This window comes from Sarcophilus harrisii, chromosome 2, assembly GCF_902635505.1.
Source record: "Sarcophilus harrisii chromosome 2, mSarHar1.11, whole genome shotgun sequence".
Taxonomy (NCBI): domain Eukaryota; kingdom Metazoa; phylum Chordata; class Mammalia; order Dasyuromorphia; family Dasyuridae; genus Sarcophilus; species Sarcophilus harrisii.
Window position 1 is genome coordinate 300,202,169 of NC_045427.1, and position 20,730 is coordinate 300,222,898.

Sequence of the window (20,730 nt, forward strand, 5' to 3'; positions counted from 1 at the left end):
GAATGATTTCCTGTAACTTTTTCACAAGGGAATAAAGGAGAGAGAATTCATTATTAATAAACTTAAAATGCAAATGAAATGGAGGTTTTTTTCAAAGAAAAGATCAGAATTAGGAGAACTATAAATGCAAAATCTAAAGGATATTGTCACTGGAGAAGTCTGAGAAAATAGGTGTGTGCAAATGGGCTAATTACCAAAAATACAAATCCAAACTCTTTTATGATACTAGGCACAAAAACGTAAATGATTGGCAGAGGTTGGTTATGAGAGAGAAGAGAATGGAAATATGAATTTATATAGCACCAACTAAGTACCAGGCCCTTTGCTGACATTTTTTTACAAATATTATGCCACTTAAGTCTCACAAAAGTCCTTCAAGGGAGGTGCTATTATTAGTCCCATTATAGTTGGGAAAACTGAGATTATGCAACATTCCAGGGTCACACAGACAGGATCTTTCAGATATTCCTGATGCCAGGCCTGTACCCTATCCATCTGCCACCCATTGCTTCTGCATATATAGATCTATCAAGAACACTTGTCTTTTTAAAACAATTAGCATTTTTCCATCCAGTCTTTTTAGCATAATAATCACCCATTGAAACTATATAAATAAAATATTAGGTAGGAACTTTGCATGCCTAGTTTAAGAACACATAAGGCATTTTTCTTTGCCCTATTTTACCCCAAACACCCCACTAATGCATCATTCCTTTTGTATATCTTGATTTACTTTTCCAAAAACTGAGTCATTTTCCTGCTTAAAAAGCACTCACAGTTACACTGAATTCTATTGTTACATCAATTCAAAGAAAATTACAAAATGAAAAGTAAACTTCTTTTCATACTTAACAAGAAGAGATTTCTGGTTATATTTTGGGGAAAGACAGTACCAGGCCAAACTTCAAAAACCTTCAAGACAAACATCAATTTAATTTAGCACTGAGAAAAAGAAGATCCAAAATAATATGAGTGATTTGAATCAATAGTATAAGAAAAAATTGCTATTTTTTAAAATGATGATCACCTGCTTGAATAATACAAAAGGAACAATAAGTTATTTCCCCTTCTCCAGATTATTTGGTTTTTAAAAATATTAAAGGAAGGGTTGCCTTATAAAGTAAATTTCAATTCTAGAAAATAATTATAAAATTAATAAATGTTTCTCTTAAATTTTATTAGCCTTTATGAGGATAGAATCCTTTGTTCTGAAGAAGTATTCAGTGTTTGAGAAATTTTTTATTAGTTCAAATGCTCCATATTTATTCCTTTTGGTACACAAAGGCCTCCAGATAGAAAATCTCATAAGACATACCTCTATAACTCCTTACTAAACCTCAAACAATTTCTATCATACCTATATTCAGGAAAAATCACCACCTTCCATTGAATCATTGCTGTCATTTAATTCAACAGAGAAAACAGTAACAACTGGTTATTGCCTGACATCTTTTTCTTCTCCTTTCTTCCCCTTCTGCCTCTTCTTTTTCCACTTCCTTCTGCACTCATTTTCTTCCTCTTTCTATGCTTTTGGTGATATTGAAGGCTACAAGAGTTTGGCAAATGCTAGTTCAGGCTATGCTACCAAAGGTTTATTGAGAATGAGTATGTAAATGTCACAGCAGGCAGAAGATCCAATACCGCTTACATATTCTGCACATTTGTATATGTGACACCAGAAAATTACAACTCTTAATGAGTTAAATAGCTATAGAAAACAATAGTCTGTGAGGTATGCCTATATATAAGGAAATGGAATTGATTTTCTAGTGAGACTTAAAAACTATATGAAAGGCAATTCCAAAATAGGAGTTAAAAATACGTTTTGAGCAATAGCAACATTAGTGGAATAAGTGAAAAGTCTGCCAAGACAAACACTCTGAAGGATAACACTTATCTGGGTAAAGAAGTTCCAATGCATTTGAGAGGAAAAAACACAGTTCTCTTCCTTTCCAGTCATAACTTACATATCAAAATTCTCTATATACATTATACCACACCATTAAAACACATCTCTTTGAAATTCTACTCTTAGATTGTCCTGCCTGGTTTTTTAAAGCCATTCTTCCTTGAGGAGGTTAAACCAACAAGCAAGTAAGTTCTAACATTATAAATGACAAGCTGTGGGAGCTCCAGGAAAATTGTGTTTAATCACTTCCACAAAGGAAGCAAAACTCAATGTCCTTGAACACAGATATCATAAGGAAATTTCTGTGTAATGAGAAGTAAATACCAGTCATGCAATCCAATTTTCTCCCTATCCTCAGCTTCACTTTTTCATTTTCTGTTGGTGAATTTGTCTAGGTCAGCTCATGCTGTAGCCAAGCCATAAGGTTCATGGTTACTAATAAAATCTGCTCTTAGCAGTTGTAGGAATAAACCCAAGGAAACAGAAAATGACTAAAGGACATTCTTAGGCAAGCAATAAATGCCCAGCGCTAGGAAAAGTTATCATCATTACAGGAAGGCATTTTTAGATGAATAAAAAGTTCACTTACCTTTTAAAGATCAGTTTTCACAGAATTATCTCTTTGCCATCATTGGAATAACTTACCTTTCTGCTTTTTCTGTATTACATTTATAAATACATTTATATACATATGCATATATATATTAAGATACACACACATATATATATACATACATATATATGTGTGTATATATATATATATATATATATATATATATATATACACACATATATGTGTGTGTGTGTGTATGTATACCAACATAGGCCTATCACCACCTCTTAACTATTAACAAAAGTACATCTTTGTGAAATATAATTTTAGTGCTGAATTCAACAAAAGAACACAAAATTGTTAAGAGTGAGCAAAGTGTTCCTCTCAAATTCTGGGGAGTTTCTTCAACCTCCACAATCAAAGTTCAAAGCAACCTTCAAGTCACATAAGAGAAAATGAAGACCTGATACCTGTGTGCCTTAGTAAAATGGTTATCAGACTCAGTAGGGGACCTTATAAACATAGCAGACAGAAAATCCTATGCACTGAGCTACAGAATAGTATGTTTCAAGGTCATTTTCTCTGTATTTCCCACTTCATCAATTGTTTCTCCTTAGTATATCAGGAGAGACTGAGAGGAAGAACAGAGAAAGTCAGCAGAGAAAAACTGGGCAAAGAAGATAAATATAGAAGAACTGAAAATCTCACATGATACAATATTGAAGTAATAAGACACTAGGGAGAGATAAACAGGTATATAATTAATGCCTGGGTGTTTTCTGAATAAAGCACTGGATTACTGTGGAAGCTTTAGCCTTTGTTCATATAGAACATGAATTTATAAATAAACTCAAGATGTGCTATAATTTGTTTTGGATATAAAGAGAACCCATGTGTCTTTGAAATCAAATGGTGACTAAAGTCCAGCAGGTATAGTTCTGTTTTTTATCCTAAATTCTTCATGGTAAATATTTAGAAATATTAGAAGGTAATTTTCCTTACCTAGACTGGTAAAGTAAGGAAGATGACCTAAGGATCTTAATAGTACTTATAGGACTATTTCTCTCTCTCTCTCTCTCTCTCTCTCTCTCTCTCTCTCTCTCTCTCTCTCTCTCTCTCTCTTTCTCTGTCTGTATGCATTGGGGGAGTGGGTTAGTATGGATATGTGGATGTGGCTGGATAGATAGATAGACCTATGTAGTATTCCAATATTCCAAAAATCTTGGTACAGATTTAAATTTTAATCTTTCTTTTTTTCTTCCTTACTTTTTCTATTACCTATCAATCTATACCTTGCATAGATGATATCAATATAGATATAGAAAGATATATCTATCTACTATCAATATATCTAGCATTTGTGGTGTTTTTAATCATTTCTACCATAATGGCACCTATTTTCATTAGCTGATACTTGTTTAGAGTTTTGAATTCAGCAACAGAAGAAAAATAATTTAAATAAAAATCTCATTAGGAAATAAGATTACTGTCTATCCTTTGGTACAAACTATAGGGAAAATTAACATTTTCATTACTAATATACACACAGCTACACAAATTTATACACAGGGATAATATACAATCCTCTCTGAACAAACCAGGAAAGAGAACTAAAAACTTCATCATTTGTTGAAGTGACAGGATTTCTGGATCTCTTGTCCTTCCTTGAAAATGGGAGCATCCTTCAGTTATCTTCTTTACAACTTATATAGAAAAATTAAAAATCTCACACAATACAATATTGAAGCAATGACACCAGCACTTTTTTTTAAAAGTACCTAAATTGTTTAGTTTTATAGAAACCCAAACTTCAAAAGAAAAAAATGAACTGAAAGATAGGAGACTCACAAAAAAGGTATTCCTTGATCATGAAAATCACATTGAAAAAAGCATCACTGAGATAAGCAAGAAGAAAAGTAGAAAGGAAAAAATACAATTGAATTATATTAATTTCTTTAATGAAAAAACCTACACTCACATTTTTGTTTTACTTTCCAAGTATGTATCAAATGAAGAATTTAAAGAGAAATTCATATTGCTTTAAGTGAAGAGAATGCAATCACTTTTATAATGTTCCATCCCCCTTAAGTCTTTTTCTAGGCTTCCTACCCCTTTCAAAACCCCTAAGCACAAAAGGATTTTTACTCACGGTCATTGCATTGATTCCCAGAGTAGGAGGTCATGGAACAGTCACAAGTGAAACCTTCCCATTGCTGCATGCAGACACCTTGGTTGGCACATGAATCTTCCTGGCAGGTGGTACTTGGTCCTGGTAATAGAGATCAAAAAAGGAGAGGGGGAGAAAGGTGGGGAAGTGAGGGGATGGGAAGAAGAAAGATTAGGAACTATGATGATCCAAAAACAAGAGTATGCAAATTCACTATTTTCATGCCAAAAGACAACCCAATCAATGAATAGCACAACCACCCAAATTTTCCATTCTTGGTCATGCAACAAGAATTCAGACTCAACAAGGGACAACAAAGACAAACGCAGCTACAAAGTGCTGACAATGACACAAAAGTGAAAAGGAGGTTAACTGAAACATTCTTATTGAGGCAGACTTCACAAAAAAAGCTTCATCTCTACCATTCAACTAGACAGGCAGATAATCTTATACTGCCTCATGATCTTTCCAAGCCTTTCAGGTAAGAATTTCTATTTTAATAATACAGAGTTAGAAGTACACTTTACAAGTCCTTTTGTATCCTAAGGGTGGAAAGTTTCTAAAGGTTGCAGTATAAAATTAAAAGGATAGTGCCATTTTCTCCATGTAGTCTCCCCGATTCTTAACTGTTTCCCTCTATTCCCCAGGTGAAAGCATCCTTTCCTTCTTTCATGTTCCCAGATCACTTTTTCTGGAACTCTCCTTTGACCCTATCACTTACAACCTGTTATGGCATTTATCTTTACATAGGGTGTACCATCCCAGTTGATTGTATATTGCTAGAAGACAATTTACTATGTAGTACAGGGGAAGGACACTGGAATTGGTCTTGAGAAGATCTGAATTCTTCATTTGTAAAATGTGCCAGAGAAGGAAATGGTAAATTTACTCCAGTATCTTTGCTAAGAAAACTCCAAATGGAGTCAGTTGTCACTAACAGGACTGAATTACAGCAACAAAAGGACTAAGCATCTATATAGTACCTACTATGTGTTACACCATGCTAAGAACTTTACAAATGTTGTCTTATTTGATCCTTATAACAACCCTGGGCAGTAGATGCTATTATTATTTCCATTTATTCCAAGAAATTGAGATAAATAGCAATTAGAAGACTTGCCCAGGGTCACATAGCTATTGGGTTTCTGAGGTCAGATTTGAATTTGGATTTTTCCTAACTCCAGAACCAGGAAGTTACTGTACTACTAACTTTATCTAATATCAAAGAATTATTAAATCAGGGCGTAACTTATAAACACTTCATTTCTCTTATAAAATGCCTAACTAAATAGTTAATGACACATAATCCAGTAAAAAGTAGTAAAAACTAAGTTATTCCTGTGAAAACAAATGAATGTAAAAAGAAGATCTGAATTCCTTCTCCGTTTATTTGTTTTGTAATGACACATTACTTGTTTTGTAACCCTGAACAAATCATGTCAACATATTTAACTCCATTTCCTCATCTGTGAAATGGGAATAAAGCAGTACCTACTTACCACGATTTTTGTGAGGATAAAATGAGATATTTTTAAGTGCTTTGCAAATTTTAAAATGCTATGTCAATGCTAGATATTATTATTATTTAGTTACTCTTCTCTCATCTTCATATCCCCAGAAGTCTTATATATATGAAGCTAATAAATATATATTGAAAGGATTTGAATAATGGCTTCTTAAATCCTAGTAGAGAAAACTATGGGAGACACCCCATATTCTGTCCTATGGTAAAGCAGCCTATATTTAGGCAAAATTTTATATTCCTTTTATCTGTTGTGGCTTTTCTCACCCTATCACTGGGGGGGGGGGGAAATAATATCTCTTCTGGGATAGTTTTGTTTTTTTAAAAAAAGTAATTAAGATTCAGGTGGATGAAACAAAAAAAAAAAAAAGAAAAGAAAAACAACCCTAAGTCCAAATTTTACTTCACAAAGAAGCTTGAGGGGAGGCAGGGAGGGGGGGTAATGGAGGTGTTTTTTTCCCTCCACAAATTAAAATTGATAGGGAATTCTCATTCATTAATGACATTTATTATAGTGTTAAGAAGGAGTTTGACCACTGACTGGTCTAGATATTTTTCCAGGTCACCAAAAATATTTGCAAGGGAGAAACAAATTCAAAAATTTTTGAGCATACATAAACACGGGGTTGTAAGAAGGTGGGATCACAATGACACATTTCCTTTTTTTTTAATTTTATTTTTTTATTATAATAGCTTTTTATAACAATGACACATTTCCAAAGAAAGTGTTATATCCAAAATCATTGCTGTCTTCCGTGTTATATCATTATTATTATCAATATTTTACCAAATAGGGAGATCAATGTTTCAGACTATCCCTCATAAGTCTAAGCTATTAAAATATGAAGTGAAAAAGCTCATGACAATCGAAAATAATCAGCTTCTGGGCTGTTTCAGCTTTCACCAGCAATTACTTGCATCTTTGTAGGGATGAGAAAAGGAAAATGGTTATATCCCAACAAGTACTAAACTTGAACATTATGTGATACAAATTTCATTAACAATGGCATATCAATCAGGTCAGCTCTTTTCAAAGGATAAAAATCTTAGGAGAAGTACACAAGGCTCCCTAGCCAAATAGTCTCCCCATACAATGGACTGGTAATTTGATTGTATAAAAGAAGCAGAAACATATGGCCTACTTTCCCTTGATATCTAAAGGAAAACAAAACAATTTTCATCTTTTTGTTGATGCTAAATCACAAATTCTTCTATCTCTCTGTCTTTTACTTTGCCAAAACATATCCTAACCAAATTAGTAATAGCTGACACACTTTTTTTTATTACCAAATACTTTATATATATGATTTTCTCTCATCTACATAACAATTCTCTAAGGTAGGAACTACAGGCATTATTATTCCCCTTTTATACAATGGAAAGCTGAGGCCATATATATAGCTATAGCTATATATCTTTTGGATTCCTTACAGCATTTAGTGTCGTACTACAAATATTGTAGAATATTTTAAATTGAAGTGAATAGGATCCAACCCTGAAGTTTCTGAAAATGCTATTTCTAGGGTTTGGGGAGGAACAGATCAGTATGGAAGAGGAGAAAGAGGTCAAGGGGAGGAAGAAGCCTACAGATAAAGGAATAATTTACCTCTGTCAAGGACCCATGAACTGAACAATAAACTATTAAAAAAAACACACAATGTGTCTTTAATACACCAAATGAGAGGCTAGTCTATGGAGTCTCAAAGCTGTAGAAGGCTGCATTGCTGTTGTAAGCAGAAGGCAATTATCATTTCCAAGAAGGAATAACAAATATTCTGTGGGATACATTCTAAACAAGGGGGTCATTTTCCAGTTAGAGATAGCATGCTCATCTTGGCTTCAGGAAGTCCTGGGTCCAAAGTGTGTCCCTATTGCTTACTGAGGTCAATCACAGTGCAGGTCCTTCATCTGTTAACATTATTTCTACAATAAAACAGCTCCCAAATTCATCTATAACTATAACTACTCCTATTCTTTTCTACTTCACTTTCTTATTCTAACACCAAAAGTTATTTTCTGAATATTCAAGGGAAAGATATTATGCCACATATCACCTTTACCAGCCTTGATTTCTTCAACTGATTCAACAATGATTTGATTCAGATAACTAGATGATCCATTTACAATATTTTTAGCCATTTGCTTAATAGGCATTCTCACTTATTCTACACTTATCACTACAAGAGATTTGAATGGATAGATATGCAAGTGTAAAAAGATCAAAGGCTTGTCAGAAAATAATGATATTTTGATATCTTTATATATTGTCTCGCAAAGGTGCAGGAGGGGACATAGGTGTCAGGGACACACCCAACTATTCCTTACAATATATAATGAGTATACAGAAGTCAGAGAAGGAATAGGAATGAATATTTATTGAGAAATTATTTCATAATGGCACGACCATTTGTCTATAAAACAGGACATCTGGGTTCTAATCCCAGCTTTGTCACTGACTAGCTTTTTTGTTATTGGGTAAATATTATAGTCTCTAGACTTGCTTTTCTTCACCTGTAAAAAAAATACCATGGACGAGAATCAAAGGTTCTTAACCCTTTTAAAAAAAGTTTTAATAATTGTTCTATATAATTGGCTTTTTTACAATATTACATATATAATTATATGCTTTTATGTACATTATTATGAAAAAGGGTCCTTAGGATTCATCAGATGATTAAAAGATTTTATAATACACAAAAAGTTAAGGATGCTTGGTCTAAATGATGGACTATTCTTAACCAATATGTAATATATGTTTAATTTTAATAAAAGTGTATATACTGAACAAGATATAATATTAAATTAAGCACTTCCAACATACCAACATATCCATGATTTCACTTGTATTGATACTCCTCCTTCTGCTACAGTTCATTTTTCTATATCTTCTTACATTGAATCTATGTCTTCCCATAAATCTTTTATAAAGACACTATCCAGCATGCTGATGACCATTCTCTGATTCTTTTAATATTTTATGGACTAACGAATAATATCACTTAGGCTTTCCATGCATTTTCCTTCCCTCTTGCTACTGATTGCCTTATACTTTTTTGCAGTCATTATGGATAATGTCTGTATGTCACTGTCGGTATTTTGCTACCTCTTTAAATCCTATGTGTCTCCTCACCATTGCCCTTTTGGTTATCTGTAATTTTAATTCTTCTCTCATTCATTTCTCTCTCTCCTTCTTCCTCCCTTCCCCCTTCTCTTTACTAATACAAATAGGTAGCTTTTCTATTATAACCCTAAGAGATTATTATAATTATTATAATCCTAGAAAGTTGTCTAGAGGCACTGAGAGATTAACTGACTTGCTGGGCATTATGTGACTAATACATGTTAGAGGCAGGAACTGAACTCAGATCTTGACATTGATGTAAGATTTCTAATCACTGTATCTTGCATCCTTTCCTATATCTCAAGTTTCATCTTTATTCATATCTACAAAATAATAATGGTTAACATTTATATAGTGCTTATTACATGCTAGGCACTTTACACATATTTGATTCTGGTAGCAGTTCTTTGAGGTGTCTCCATCTTCATCTCAGTTGAGGCAACTGAGGCAATCAGAAGTTAATTGATATAGCTAGGAAGAGTCTGAGGTTAAATTTGAATAGGTTGCCTACTAACTGCACTTTACAATATGGACAATATGCATTTTGTATCTGATATGTTTTGGAAAGTTAGTTGAATTCCTGTCTGATAATTACAGTCTCATTGAAGACTAATATTCTCATTGAAGAAATTATCTAAAGGAGTGGAATTTGATGTAATCAGCACAATATCAAAAGAAGTATGTAAAAAATTTTACTTTGTACAAGAGATACCTGTTCTGTTTGGACTCAGAAAAGAATATCCACCATGATACATAGAAATCTTAAAGTGAACATGTGTTTTCCTGTTTAATGACTCATTTTATGTTGCATATATTCATGCAAGATTATTCAACCAAGTTATCTCTGATTATATCTGTCAAAGACTCATATAATTTTAGCATAGATGTAGAAAAACACATTGCTTTAAAAGAGGTTTTAAGGCTACATTGTATCCAGTTAAGTCAAGTACTTTTTTTTATAAATTAACAAATAATAAATACAATTAGATATTATGTTTTCTGTAAATTATCTGTCTTCTGCTTTTTCTTATTTTCATAAAAAGAAGCCCAGCTTCATTCAAATCCTCACTACTTCAACAATGATTATACAGACACTAGAATGGAGTCATGTTAACAACATTGCTGTATTCTCAGTATTGTTTTTGTTAATAAGTCTGTAATTGTCATCATTTTAAAAATTCTCTACTTACCTGAGATATATTGAAAATTAATACCTAAATGCCTTTGAAATTTTAATTCCAAGTTAAAAGGCAACAAATACTTATTAAATGCATATTGTATATACTTTACTAACCTCCAGCATGCATATCTTTTACACATATTTTCAGGGCCATTGTATAAGAAAAAAAGAAAAAGCATTCATCAAAATGAAATATCTGTTTATATTGTTGGAGAATAACTTTCATTTTAAGATGCTCTGTGTATACCTTTGAGTCTGATTACTCCAATTTGGAAGCTTTCCATAGATTCATAAATTCAGAGTTGCAATTATACTCCCATATTTGTGGAAAAGAACACATTGTCTTCAAAAGTTTCAAGCATTTTTACATCACTGGTAACATTTTTAGGTTTCAATGATTTTTAATCTTAATTTATTATTCCAATCTGTTTCTTATGTTTCTGACACATTATAGTGTGTTTTATAAATAAATTAGAATAGTTGGCAATAATTAATTTCTTTCATAGATCTTTAGCCAAATACTAAGATTTTGAATTGACCTTTGTAATTCACTTCATCTCAATGTACTTCTCTACAAAATGAACAGATTGAACTAGATAATTTTTAAAATTTAGCTCTAATGCTAAAATGATATGAATTTCCTTACACAATAAGTACATTTGAGAACCAAGCTGCAACATCCCAATGTCATGGTTCAGATGTTGTTAAGATGAAGCAAGGGAATCATAGAAAAATTAGTTGATTCTATTTCACATATATTTGTTGTTCTCCTTACAATTTAATCTATAAATACTTTCAGCATTATCTGGCTTATGTAGGTTTCATGCCAAGTTCTCAGTGGGATAATTTTCATTTTAACTGATTTTTATTGCTTTCTGAGACTATATTGTTAATAATCTTTCACCATCCTGTGATTATTCTGTATAATGTTTTGCCAATGAATTTGTACTCTACGCTGTCACTCCTTTGGATGCCATTTCTCTTTCTTTGGCAAGATCGAGTTTTATTGGCCGGTGCAGTAGTACCTGGTTTCATTTATCCCCCTAATCATGGCAACTATTTTGTACAGGTTAAACTTTTAAACTTTAAACATAATAAAAGTTCGAGTCATAGTCTTCACTTGTGTCCATTTTCAGTCAAGATAAAAACCTGATTTATTCCATATCATAACTTGATCTCAGCATATTACATTCAAATTTATCTGGTCATATACTATGATTTTGACATTGTTGTTTGTTGTTAAGTCATTTTTCAGTTGTGTCTAACTCTGATGCTGTTTGGGATTTTCATGGCCGAGATATTGAATTGTTTTGTCGTTGGGAGTCGCAATCTCTAAGCTGACTGGCAAAGCCGCAGCACTGAAATCAAATGTGCACAGCACTCATGCAGGAACATTTCCTTCTATGATTCTCATTAGTGGACTACTATTTCCTATATTACTTATAATTGGCTTGATTACAGCACTAACATTCCCTAAAAAATCTGGTGACAAGGAGAATTTGGGCAAATTAACTAGAAATGATTCCATATACATATTCTGTCCTAATAAAACTAATCTCTCACTGAGACAAATGATAAAGGAGAGATTGTAGTAATGAAGGACAGGAATAGAATACCATGGAGAGCATTGTCACTATAGGAGAGAATCCAAAGGTCTAGGAAACAATGGTGTTTACTAACTTAGACTCAGAAAAGATCAGTATGTTTAGGACTCAATAGATGGTTAAAGTATAAGTGGAAGTGCTCTGAATGTCCTGTTACCCTTTTTGAGAAACAATGCATGCCCTGTGTACATGGTTCCAAGTCAGGGAAATAGAGGGATCAAACAATCCATAGGATTGACAAAGAAGACATAAGTAAACTAACAAAAGTCACTGACATTTAACCTTGTATAACATTTACCTTTCATTATTAGCTTTGCGTAATATAATCAATAATTAACATTTAACCATGAAATATTTACTCAAATGTTAAATATCAAATAAAGTAACATATAAAGATCAAGAGGCCAGACATATGTCTGAAGACTATGTTGACCTAAGAAAAAAAATATATGTAAGCAAGAAAATTGTGTAGTCATGATATAGTATAAAAATAAAGCCTGAAGGAGCCTGAGGAAGCAGCATAACTTCCATTAGTTCCTCACTCAAGCTACTCCATGACTTCTGTCTTCCTTTGACACCGACCCTATTCCTCCTGCTCAGCTCCCTGGGACCCCGCAGAGGCAGGACCCCTGCATTTTGTCATTTATTTCTCCAGCTCATTTTAAAGATGAGAAAACTAAGGCAAACAGGGTTAAATATATTGTCCAGGGCAACCCAGCTTTGACCTCATAAGTTGAGTCTTCTTGATTCCAAGACCAGAACTCTATACACTGTGCTGTTTTGCCTTCATCCTAACCTTTTAAAAATCTCATTTCTTGCTTATTTTAATCTTTGTACTACCCTTACTACAGTGATGTAGAAATTTTAATCTTTTAGAAATTTATTTTTGGCTATTTAACCACATCTATCACTAAATCACAAAATTTGAGAATTAGAAGGGACCTCTCAATCTATAGTCCAACCTGTTTTCCATTCTAACTACTTTCATTCTCATCTCAAAGAAATTATTCATTATGTGCATTCAGGAAGATTCCAAACAGTTTTAAGCCATTTCTTTCTTGTATTTCTTTGTTTAGAACTCATCTTCCTAATATAATTTTCTTTGCTCCTCTCTGTCCATCTAATTATCATTGACGCCAAATATAAGCTTATGAACATACATATGCATGTACATGTATATATGTATATATATATATGTGTGTGTGTGTGTGTGTGTATAAATATATGCAGATACATGTAGATGGCCTAATTTTGAGGACCATGTCAAGTATTTCCAAGAATTTTTCAATTCCTTTATCCTTTCAAATAAATACTGGTATATAAACTCTAAATGTGCTCATGCTAATATCTTTATGGTTTTGGCAAGTTCAGCAAGACAATACAAATAGTTGGTCCCTAAAATGTTGTTCTTCCTTGCCTGTTGGCATACAATGAAAAAATTCCAACTTCTTTATTTTCTTTTTTGAGGAAAACCATTGCATTCAACATGATCCTGGTGACATTTTCTCTACTGTGTAAGGACAGACTAAATATGATAAAAGCTAATCATGAGAAGTTTGGTCACTACTGATTTTCTTGGAGGGGATCATGAAAAATCATGAAATAGAGAATACATTAGTCATTCTGCCCTTTATGCCCCTTTCTATTTTTCCACAAATGAGGATGGACTGGTGAAAAAAAGTTGGGCACAAATTACTAAGAATCCAATCATTCTTAGAAGGTTAACAAAAAGAGTGAAAACAACCTAAAAAAGAAATAGAGGAATAAGCATAAATTACATGATATTTCAAGTTGCAGAAACTTTTTGCAGCAATTTCTTAACCTTTGATTTTTTTTAGAGGGAAGAATAAAATTTTGTTTTACTTGGCATTCTCTCTCCAAGTGAGTAAACTAGTTTTAACAATGCAGACTGACACCTACTCTGCTGCTTCTAGTTTTAGAGAACTTTCTGAGAACATTAAAAGATTATGTGACTTGCCTAAGGTCACTTACACAGTATATGACATTTAACATTTGAACCCAGGTCTTTATGACTGAGGCTAATTCTCTACAAGCTACATCATGACTTCCATTTTCCTTTGAAGTTTTATTTTTAATTGTGTATATTTTGTAAAATATCATTTTACTTAAGTTATTACTGCAAGAGCAGATTTACTTCTGATTTGTAAATAACAACTTTTTTAAGCTCTCATAAAAATCTCACACAAAGATTGTTAATCCAGGAAGAGTCAGCAAGAAAATGATCAACATACTTTCATTCTCTGATTCACCAGATGAAAAAGACAAATCCTAGAAAAAGAAATTGGAAGTTGCTTTTTTGACCACTTGTCTACTTCTCAGAAGTACAAATGTGATCATAGCCTGAAATAAAAATTATATTTAAATATTCTTTCAGTTAGTCCAGGTTTACCTCGGTTGTATTACCTAAATGTTTCTTGATTTCACTGACTCTTCTTAATTGTTTTTTTCCCTGAGGCAGTTGGCATTAAGTGACTTGCCCAGGGTCACACAGCAAGGAAGTGTTAAGTGTCTGAGGTCACATTTTTAACTCAGATCGTCCTGACTGCAGAGCTGGTGCTCTATCCACTTCACCACTTAGCTGCCCCTTCTTCTAATTGTTTTAATAATTATTTCATTCTGATTCTCCTAAAAGAAAATTTAAATAATTTAAGGCATAGAGACAAGTAGCATAGGAAACAGAGAGGTGATTTTGAAATAAAGAAGACCTGAGTTCATGTACCCCCTCTGGCATATCTTGTCTCTCCAATTCTGAGCAAGTTTATTAACCTCTGACTACTGTAAGCAGCTCTTGAAGAGTCTCAGTGGCAAAGGAGAGGTCTCCTTACGCTGGAGTTCTCTAAAGCAATGAAATCACAGATCCAGGTTCTATCTTGTAAGGGCATCATAATTAAAAATATAATAAAAATATTATTTAACTTAAAAATAACAAAGGATTATTTCTTTCCAGGACCTTTATAGGAGTATGAATAAAGGGATTAAAATGATAGAAATAAATTGGGTAGGATGTACACATGAGGAAAAATGCAAAGGTCACGACTCTTGTGAACATGGCAGCTTTGTCCAAACACATGTTAATAGCAGGCATAGTCTATCTGTATAACCATGAGTAGTATAACTGCACTGGTAGCACCCTTGCATTTAATTTGGGAAACATATAAAGTATTCCCTGTGTTATCAGCACTCTCCAGGACATTTGGCTTGATAAGAACAAATACATATTTTATTATGTTTACAGATTTTTTTTTATCCATTCTAGTATCAGGATATTAGGATCTATCAGAAAAGGACCTCCACCCTTATTCATCATTGAAAATGGACCCAAATTTCTCAAAATATTAAATCATTTCTGAATAGTCAGTCTTTGTCCTATCATCCCTTCTGCCAAAGGGTAGTTCTCCTTCTGCATTTAGGCAAACTGCAAAATACAGTTAATTAACAATAAAAAATGCTTTATTCAGATTTGAGAAAGATTACTTATGCTCTGAAAGTTCCCCATTTCTAGCTGTTTGCTGCTCATTAAAGGGCAACACTCTCTGACTGACCTCCTCTTGTCATTAACATAGTAACACTTGTCAGGACACAAGTGAACTATTATAATCTTAATGAAGAACAGGACAACCAAGTAGTTTATTCCAAATAACACATAGGTTTTATTGAGAAGAAATGTTTTCATCCCTTATATTCAGGTCAAAAAGGAATAGAGGGATATATCTATGAATGAAATTCATGTTAGTAATGATTCTATGATATGATTCTATGAGTTGGCAAGAGACCTGATTTAAAACAGTACAAAGGAGCAAAATAACAGTTTGGTCATGTATACTTATTGTGTATCTAATTTATATTTTAATATATTTAACATCTACTGGTCATCCTGCCATCTGGGGTAGTGGGCGGGGGGTAATAGGTGAAAAATTGGAACAAGAGGTTTGGCAATTGTTAATGCTGTAAAGTTACCCATACATATAACCTGTAAATAAAAGGTTATTAAATAAAAATAAAAATAAAATAAAACAGTACAAAGGGTCAATGAAGACTAGGTGGAGCCTTTCATTCTTCTATAGATCGTTCTTGTCTTCAAAGGTGTCAATGACATTAGGGAGGTGATGCTATAACATGATTGGCTTTAAATGAGGGAGGGCTGTGCAAAATCACCTGCCTCATTTTCTGCTCCAAAGTCATCTGCATCTAATGTCAAGATATAGATCAGACTGAGTGGAGATGAACCTGGATGCAGTGGGAGACCTTGGCCTTTTTAAGCTCAGATCTTTTAAGAAGTCTCAACTGTACTGAGGCAATCATCCAAAGATCAAGTACCTCTGAATATCTACAGAGGGGAAAAAAACCCTGTTTCATAGCCAGGAGATGACCTGCCTTCTTGATTAAGCACCTGCTTAATTAGAAAGAGGGCTGAAGGTGAGAATTAGCATGGATAACTAGAGAGGAAAACCAACTCAAGGTCTGCCAATTGCTATAACTTTTGGAATGATAATACTTGGAATTTCTGTTTGCAAAGCACTTTACATACTTTAATAATAGTTATCATTTATACAGTGTTCTAAGATTTTCAAAGCTTTTTATAGATACTATCTCATTTAATACAACAATCAAATAAAGTACCAGCTATTATCCATTTTATAGATATTGGGAAATGAGGCTGTAAGATTAAGTGACTTGCTGAAAATTATAAATCTCTAAGCATCTGAGACACTGTTTGAACACAGATCTTCCTAAATCAATATCTAGCATTCATTTCTATTGAACAACCAAACCATCTATGTTATTTGATCCATAATAACTCCATAAGTAGTGAAAAGCTGATTATATCCATTGTAATAATAACTAGTATGTAGATAGGGCTTTAACATTTACAGAATGCTTTCGAAAGATTCCCTCATTTAGTCTTCCCAACAACCCCATGATGGAGGTATTATTATTGTGATGGTTGTTGTTATTCTCATTTTTCAAATGAGTAAACCAAGGCATAGAAAGGGATCACAGATCATATGTATCTGAGGATGGATTTGAAGTCAGGTCACCCTGACTTCAGAGGTAGCATTCTAGCCACGATATCACCAGACACTTTTGCATAAGCAGATTCTAAACTTTTAAAGTTAAATGATTTGCTAAGTATCACACAACTAGTATCAGAAGAAAATTCTAATTTAAGTCACCCAAACCCAAAATCCATCAAGCCTACAAACCTGTAAGAAAGAGCTTTTGCTCTTCCACTAGGGAAAGGAAGAGAATCAATACTAGAAAGGCTGGTCAAGGAAAGCAGTGCCCCACCTCCTGACTCCTTTTACTGTTTCTATTCTGTTGTATAGCATCGTTTCATGTAATTTTTGATAATCTGGTGATGAAAAATCTTATGACTACTACAAAATTCTTATAACCTTGGTGGAATAACAGATATTTTTTTCACTGCTTGTCCTATTGAATTACTCTGCAGCTGTAAGCTGTTACCATATATCCTTGAGGTCTATGAAAGTTTATTGAGGCAGCTCCCCTTCACTGATATAGAGAAACATGATATAGATGGTGGGACTTTGTTATGAATTTTAGAGTCTTTGAGGTGGTAAGGAGCTGCCAAAAGTAGTTTGGTATACTGGGAACTTGGGGTCAGAGATTATTTTCATTTTTGATGATATCCAGAGGGACCTTTAGATAAATAATATCACTAAACCAAGCAAACTTTAAAGGTAGCACTAATTGGCATTCACCACTTTCTTTCAAAGGACAGTATTTGGAATTAGATACTTCTAAAACACTTTGAATTTTTTTTCCCTCAAAGTGGCAATCTGAATACAAAACAATAGGACACTGATTGTTTGCTTTGTCTTATACTATCTTATCATGTGTCTTACAAATACACAAATTATAAAATACACAGATGCTACACTAAGGCACATTGTTTACAGTTTATAATCCAACATATACTGTTCTTATTTTGTGTTATACTATATTTTTTTCCCTCATAAGAGGTATATAGCTGAAAAGTACTCTTAAAATGACCAAATCTAATATGCTCTTTTCACAGATGTAGAAATTGAGGCTGGAGTATTAAGTGACTTGACCATGGCTATACAAGTAGTAAGTGGCACAGTTAAAATTTGAACCCAGATCCTCTAACTCCAAAGTATTTCACTCAATACTACATTATAGTGCTTTTTTCACTCTTGGTTGGAGTCCAGATTTTTCTGGCTATAACTTTTGAATTGTCTTTTGGAGAGGGTGTGAGTGTATACACTTAAGTGGGTGTCTTTATGTATAAAAGTAACATTAATTTATTTAAAAAAAAAAAAAAAGGCATTCTGGAAGTAAGAAAATCCTTTAGAATCTGCCAGAACAATCTGTTCAATTTCTACTGCTAAAAAAGCAAGAATTAAAGATTTGACGTTTGAGAGTTAAAAACAGCTTTTTTCAATACCATTTCCAGTTATTTAAGATTGCTCCTGGCTACTGAGGCTTCTGGGCCCATTCAGCATGGAAAACATTTCCCATTTGTTGTTCTCAGTCCACACTTTTCTCATTTGTGGGAGAAATCTACATTTGCATATATAAGGGAAGATCTGCTCCTTGTAGCCTGCAGAAATTCTATCCATTTACATTTTACTCAAACTTGTTGACTAATTTACCTTTCCAGGCCCTTCCCAGATTTGCTTCAAAAACTCAATTTAGGAAGGAAAGTTATTTAAGTGTTATGAGTAGACTGGGGCTAACTATACAGTCTGAAATACCTCAAATTGCTCCATTCCTCTGGCTCTCACTGACATCCATCCCCTCCTGATTACACAGCCTCTCTGGGCTCCTTTTCCGGCCCTGTCTGTACTTTAACTCATTCCCCTAAAACTGGTAAAAGTAGAGAAGCTGGAATACTCGATCTCCCATTGTCACTTATAGATTCTTCCACTACCACTATCACCTTCTCTCCTTAGTACTTCATTCAATCCAAATATGTCACTGAATCAAAATCCTGGTGGCTGTTCATTAGCAACTTCCAGGACCCTTCTCTTCTTTTATCAATGAATTCACCGTTTGTTCACATTCTCTCTTCAATTCCTGCCCTCATGCTAGACAATTTCAACATTCATATTGATATTCCCTCACATAGCCTAAATTCTTATTCCTTAACTTTCTCATATCCCGTTCCTCCACCCCATCTCAGCCACATATAAATTCAAGGATCTTACCATCACTCACAAATGTGACATTTCTATGATTGTGAACTCGGAAGTTCCCTTATCTGGCCAAATTTATTAAATTCTCTCTCTCTTCCCCTCTCCCTTGCAACCTCTTCCTGCTATGAATACCTTAATCTTTAATATCTGGACCTTTTGGTTCTTTCCCAAGATATCTATGCTCTAGTTACACTCTCCTGTCCCTTTGGTAAACAAGTTTAACTCTACTTTATTCTCTTGAATGCCATGTTCTCATTAATGTATTGCTGTTTTTTGCCCTGATAAACCTTAACCATGAATCACTCTCATCATCTGGTGCCTTTGTTTCTTCCAGTTCATCCAAACACATGTCCTATCGAATGAACCTTTAGAAAATTATGAAACCGTGCTGAGTCTACCAAATTTATGTCATATAATCTCAATTGGAATCTCACTACTTCAAGGCAATCTTTTAAAATTTCTAATTAAACCTCTCTCCCCTAAAAGAACGCTCCATCTCCTGACTCTAGGCCATTTCTACTGGCTAATCTTTTGCGTGGAATATTGCTCATCATTGCTCCTGGGCTCCCTAGATTTCTTCAAGTTCCAGCTAAAATCCCACCTTTTATAGTAAGCTTTCCCCTACCCCTGCTTAATTCTACTGCCTTCTCTCTGTTGATTATTTTCAACTTATCCTGAATATAAGCTTGGCTGTACATAGGAATTTGCTTCTTGTCTCCTTTCCTCCCATTAGACTAAGTTTGGGAAACTTACGTTCTGCCAACGGCCATTTAGATATTTATAACATCATTCACAAGCCATACAAAATTATCAACTTAAAAACTTAAGCAATGGTATATCATAGTACCTAGCTTTCAGCTCATCATCGCTTATTGTTGACTTGACAGAACCAGAAAAAATAATTTTGTAGCCCATCTATGGTCTGCAGGCTGGATCTTCACCACTCCTGTATTAAACTATGAGCTCCTTGAGAATACAGAACAGAATAGAAATTGTCCCAGATGCAAAGATGAATCAGCAGTAGAGGCAATTAAACGGAATTACCAATTTCTGGAGTTGGAAAAGTCCAACACACACCTGAACAAGCATTTCTAAAACCTATAGAAAAATTAGACATCTAAGCCTTGCCTTATGGTAATAGAGTGATAGAGAAATCCACTATCACTCAAGGCAACCAATTTCATTTTGAGAGAGTTGTAATTGTTAGGAACTTTTTTCCTTAATCTAAACCTAAATTTGTTTCTCTTCAACTCTTTCCCATTCTTTTGAGTTCTACCTAGTAGGGACAAGTAAGAGATAAGACAAGTAAGTCTAATCTCTCTTCTATTACATGGCTTTTCAGAGATAGGAAGACATTTGGTATAGTTCTCCCCTACTTCCTACCAAATCTTCTCTTCTTCAAGATAAGCACGCTCAAAAGCTCAACCTTCTCAAAATACCTTGCCTCAGATAAAACTCTAAAAGGTGTCATC

General features: G+C 33.7%; 1 protein-coding gene across 1 annotated transcript in view; it reads right to left on the reverse strand.

Annotated features, from left to right (window-relative positions):
* Positions 1-20,730, reverse strand: part of NRXN3 (neurexin 3) — a 2,051,432-nt gene that overhangs the window by 1,016,134 nt on the left and 1,014,568 nt on the right. The window contains exon 15 of the mRNA XM_031949344.1: positions 4,612-4,731. Coding sequence (XP_031805204.1) covers positions 4,612-4,731 — 120 coding nt within the window. The remainder of the gene's footprint in view (positions 1-4,611; positions 4,732-20,730) is intronic.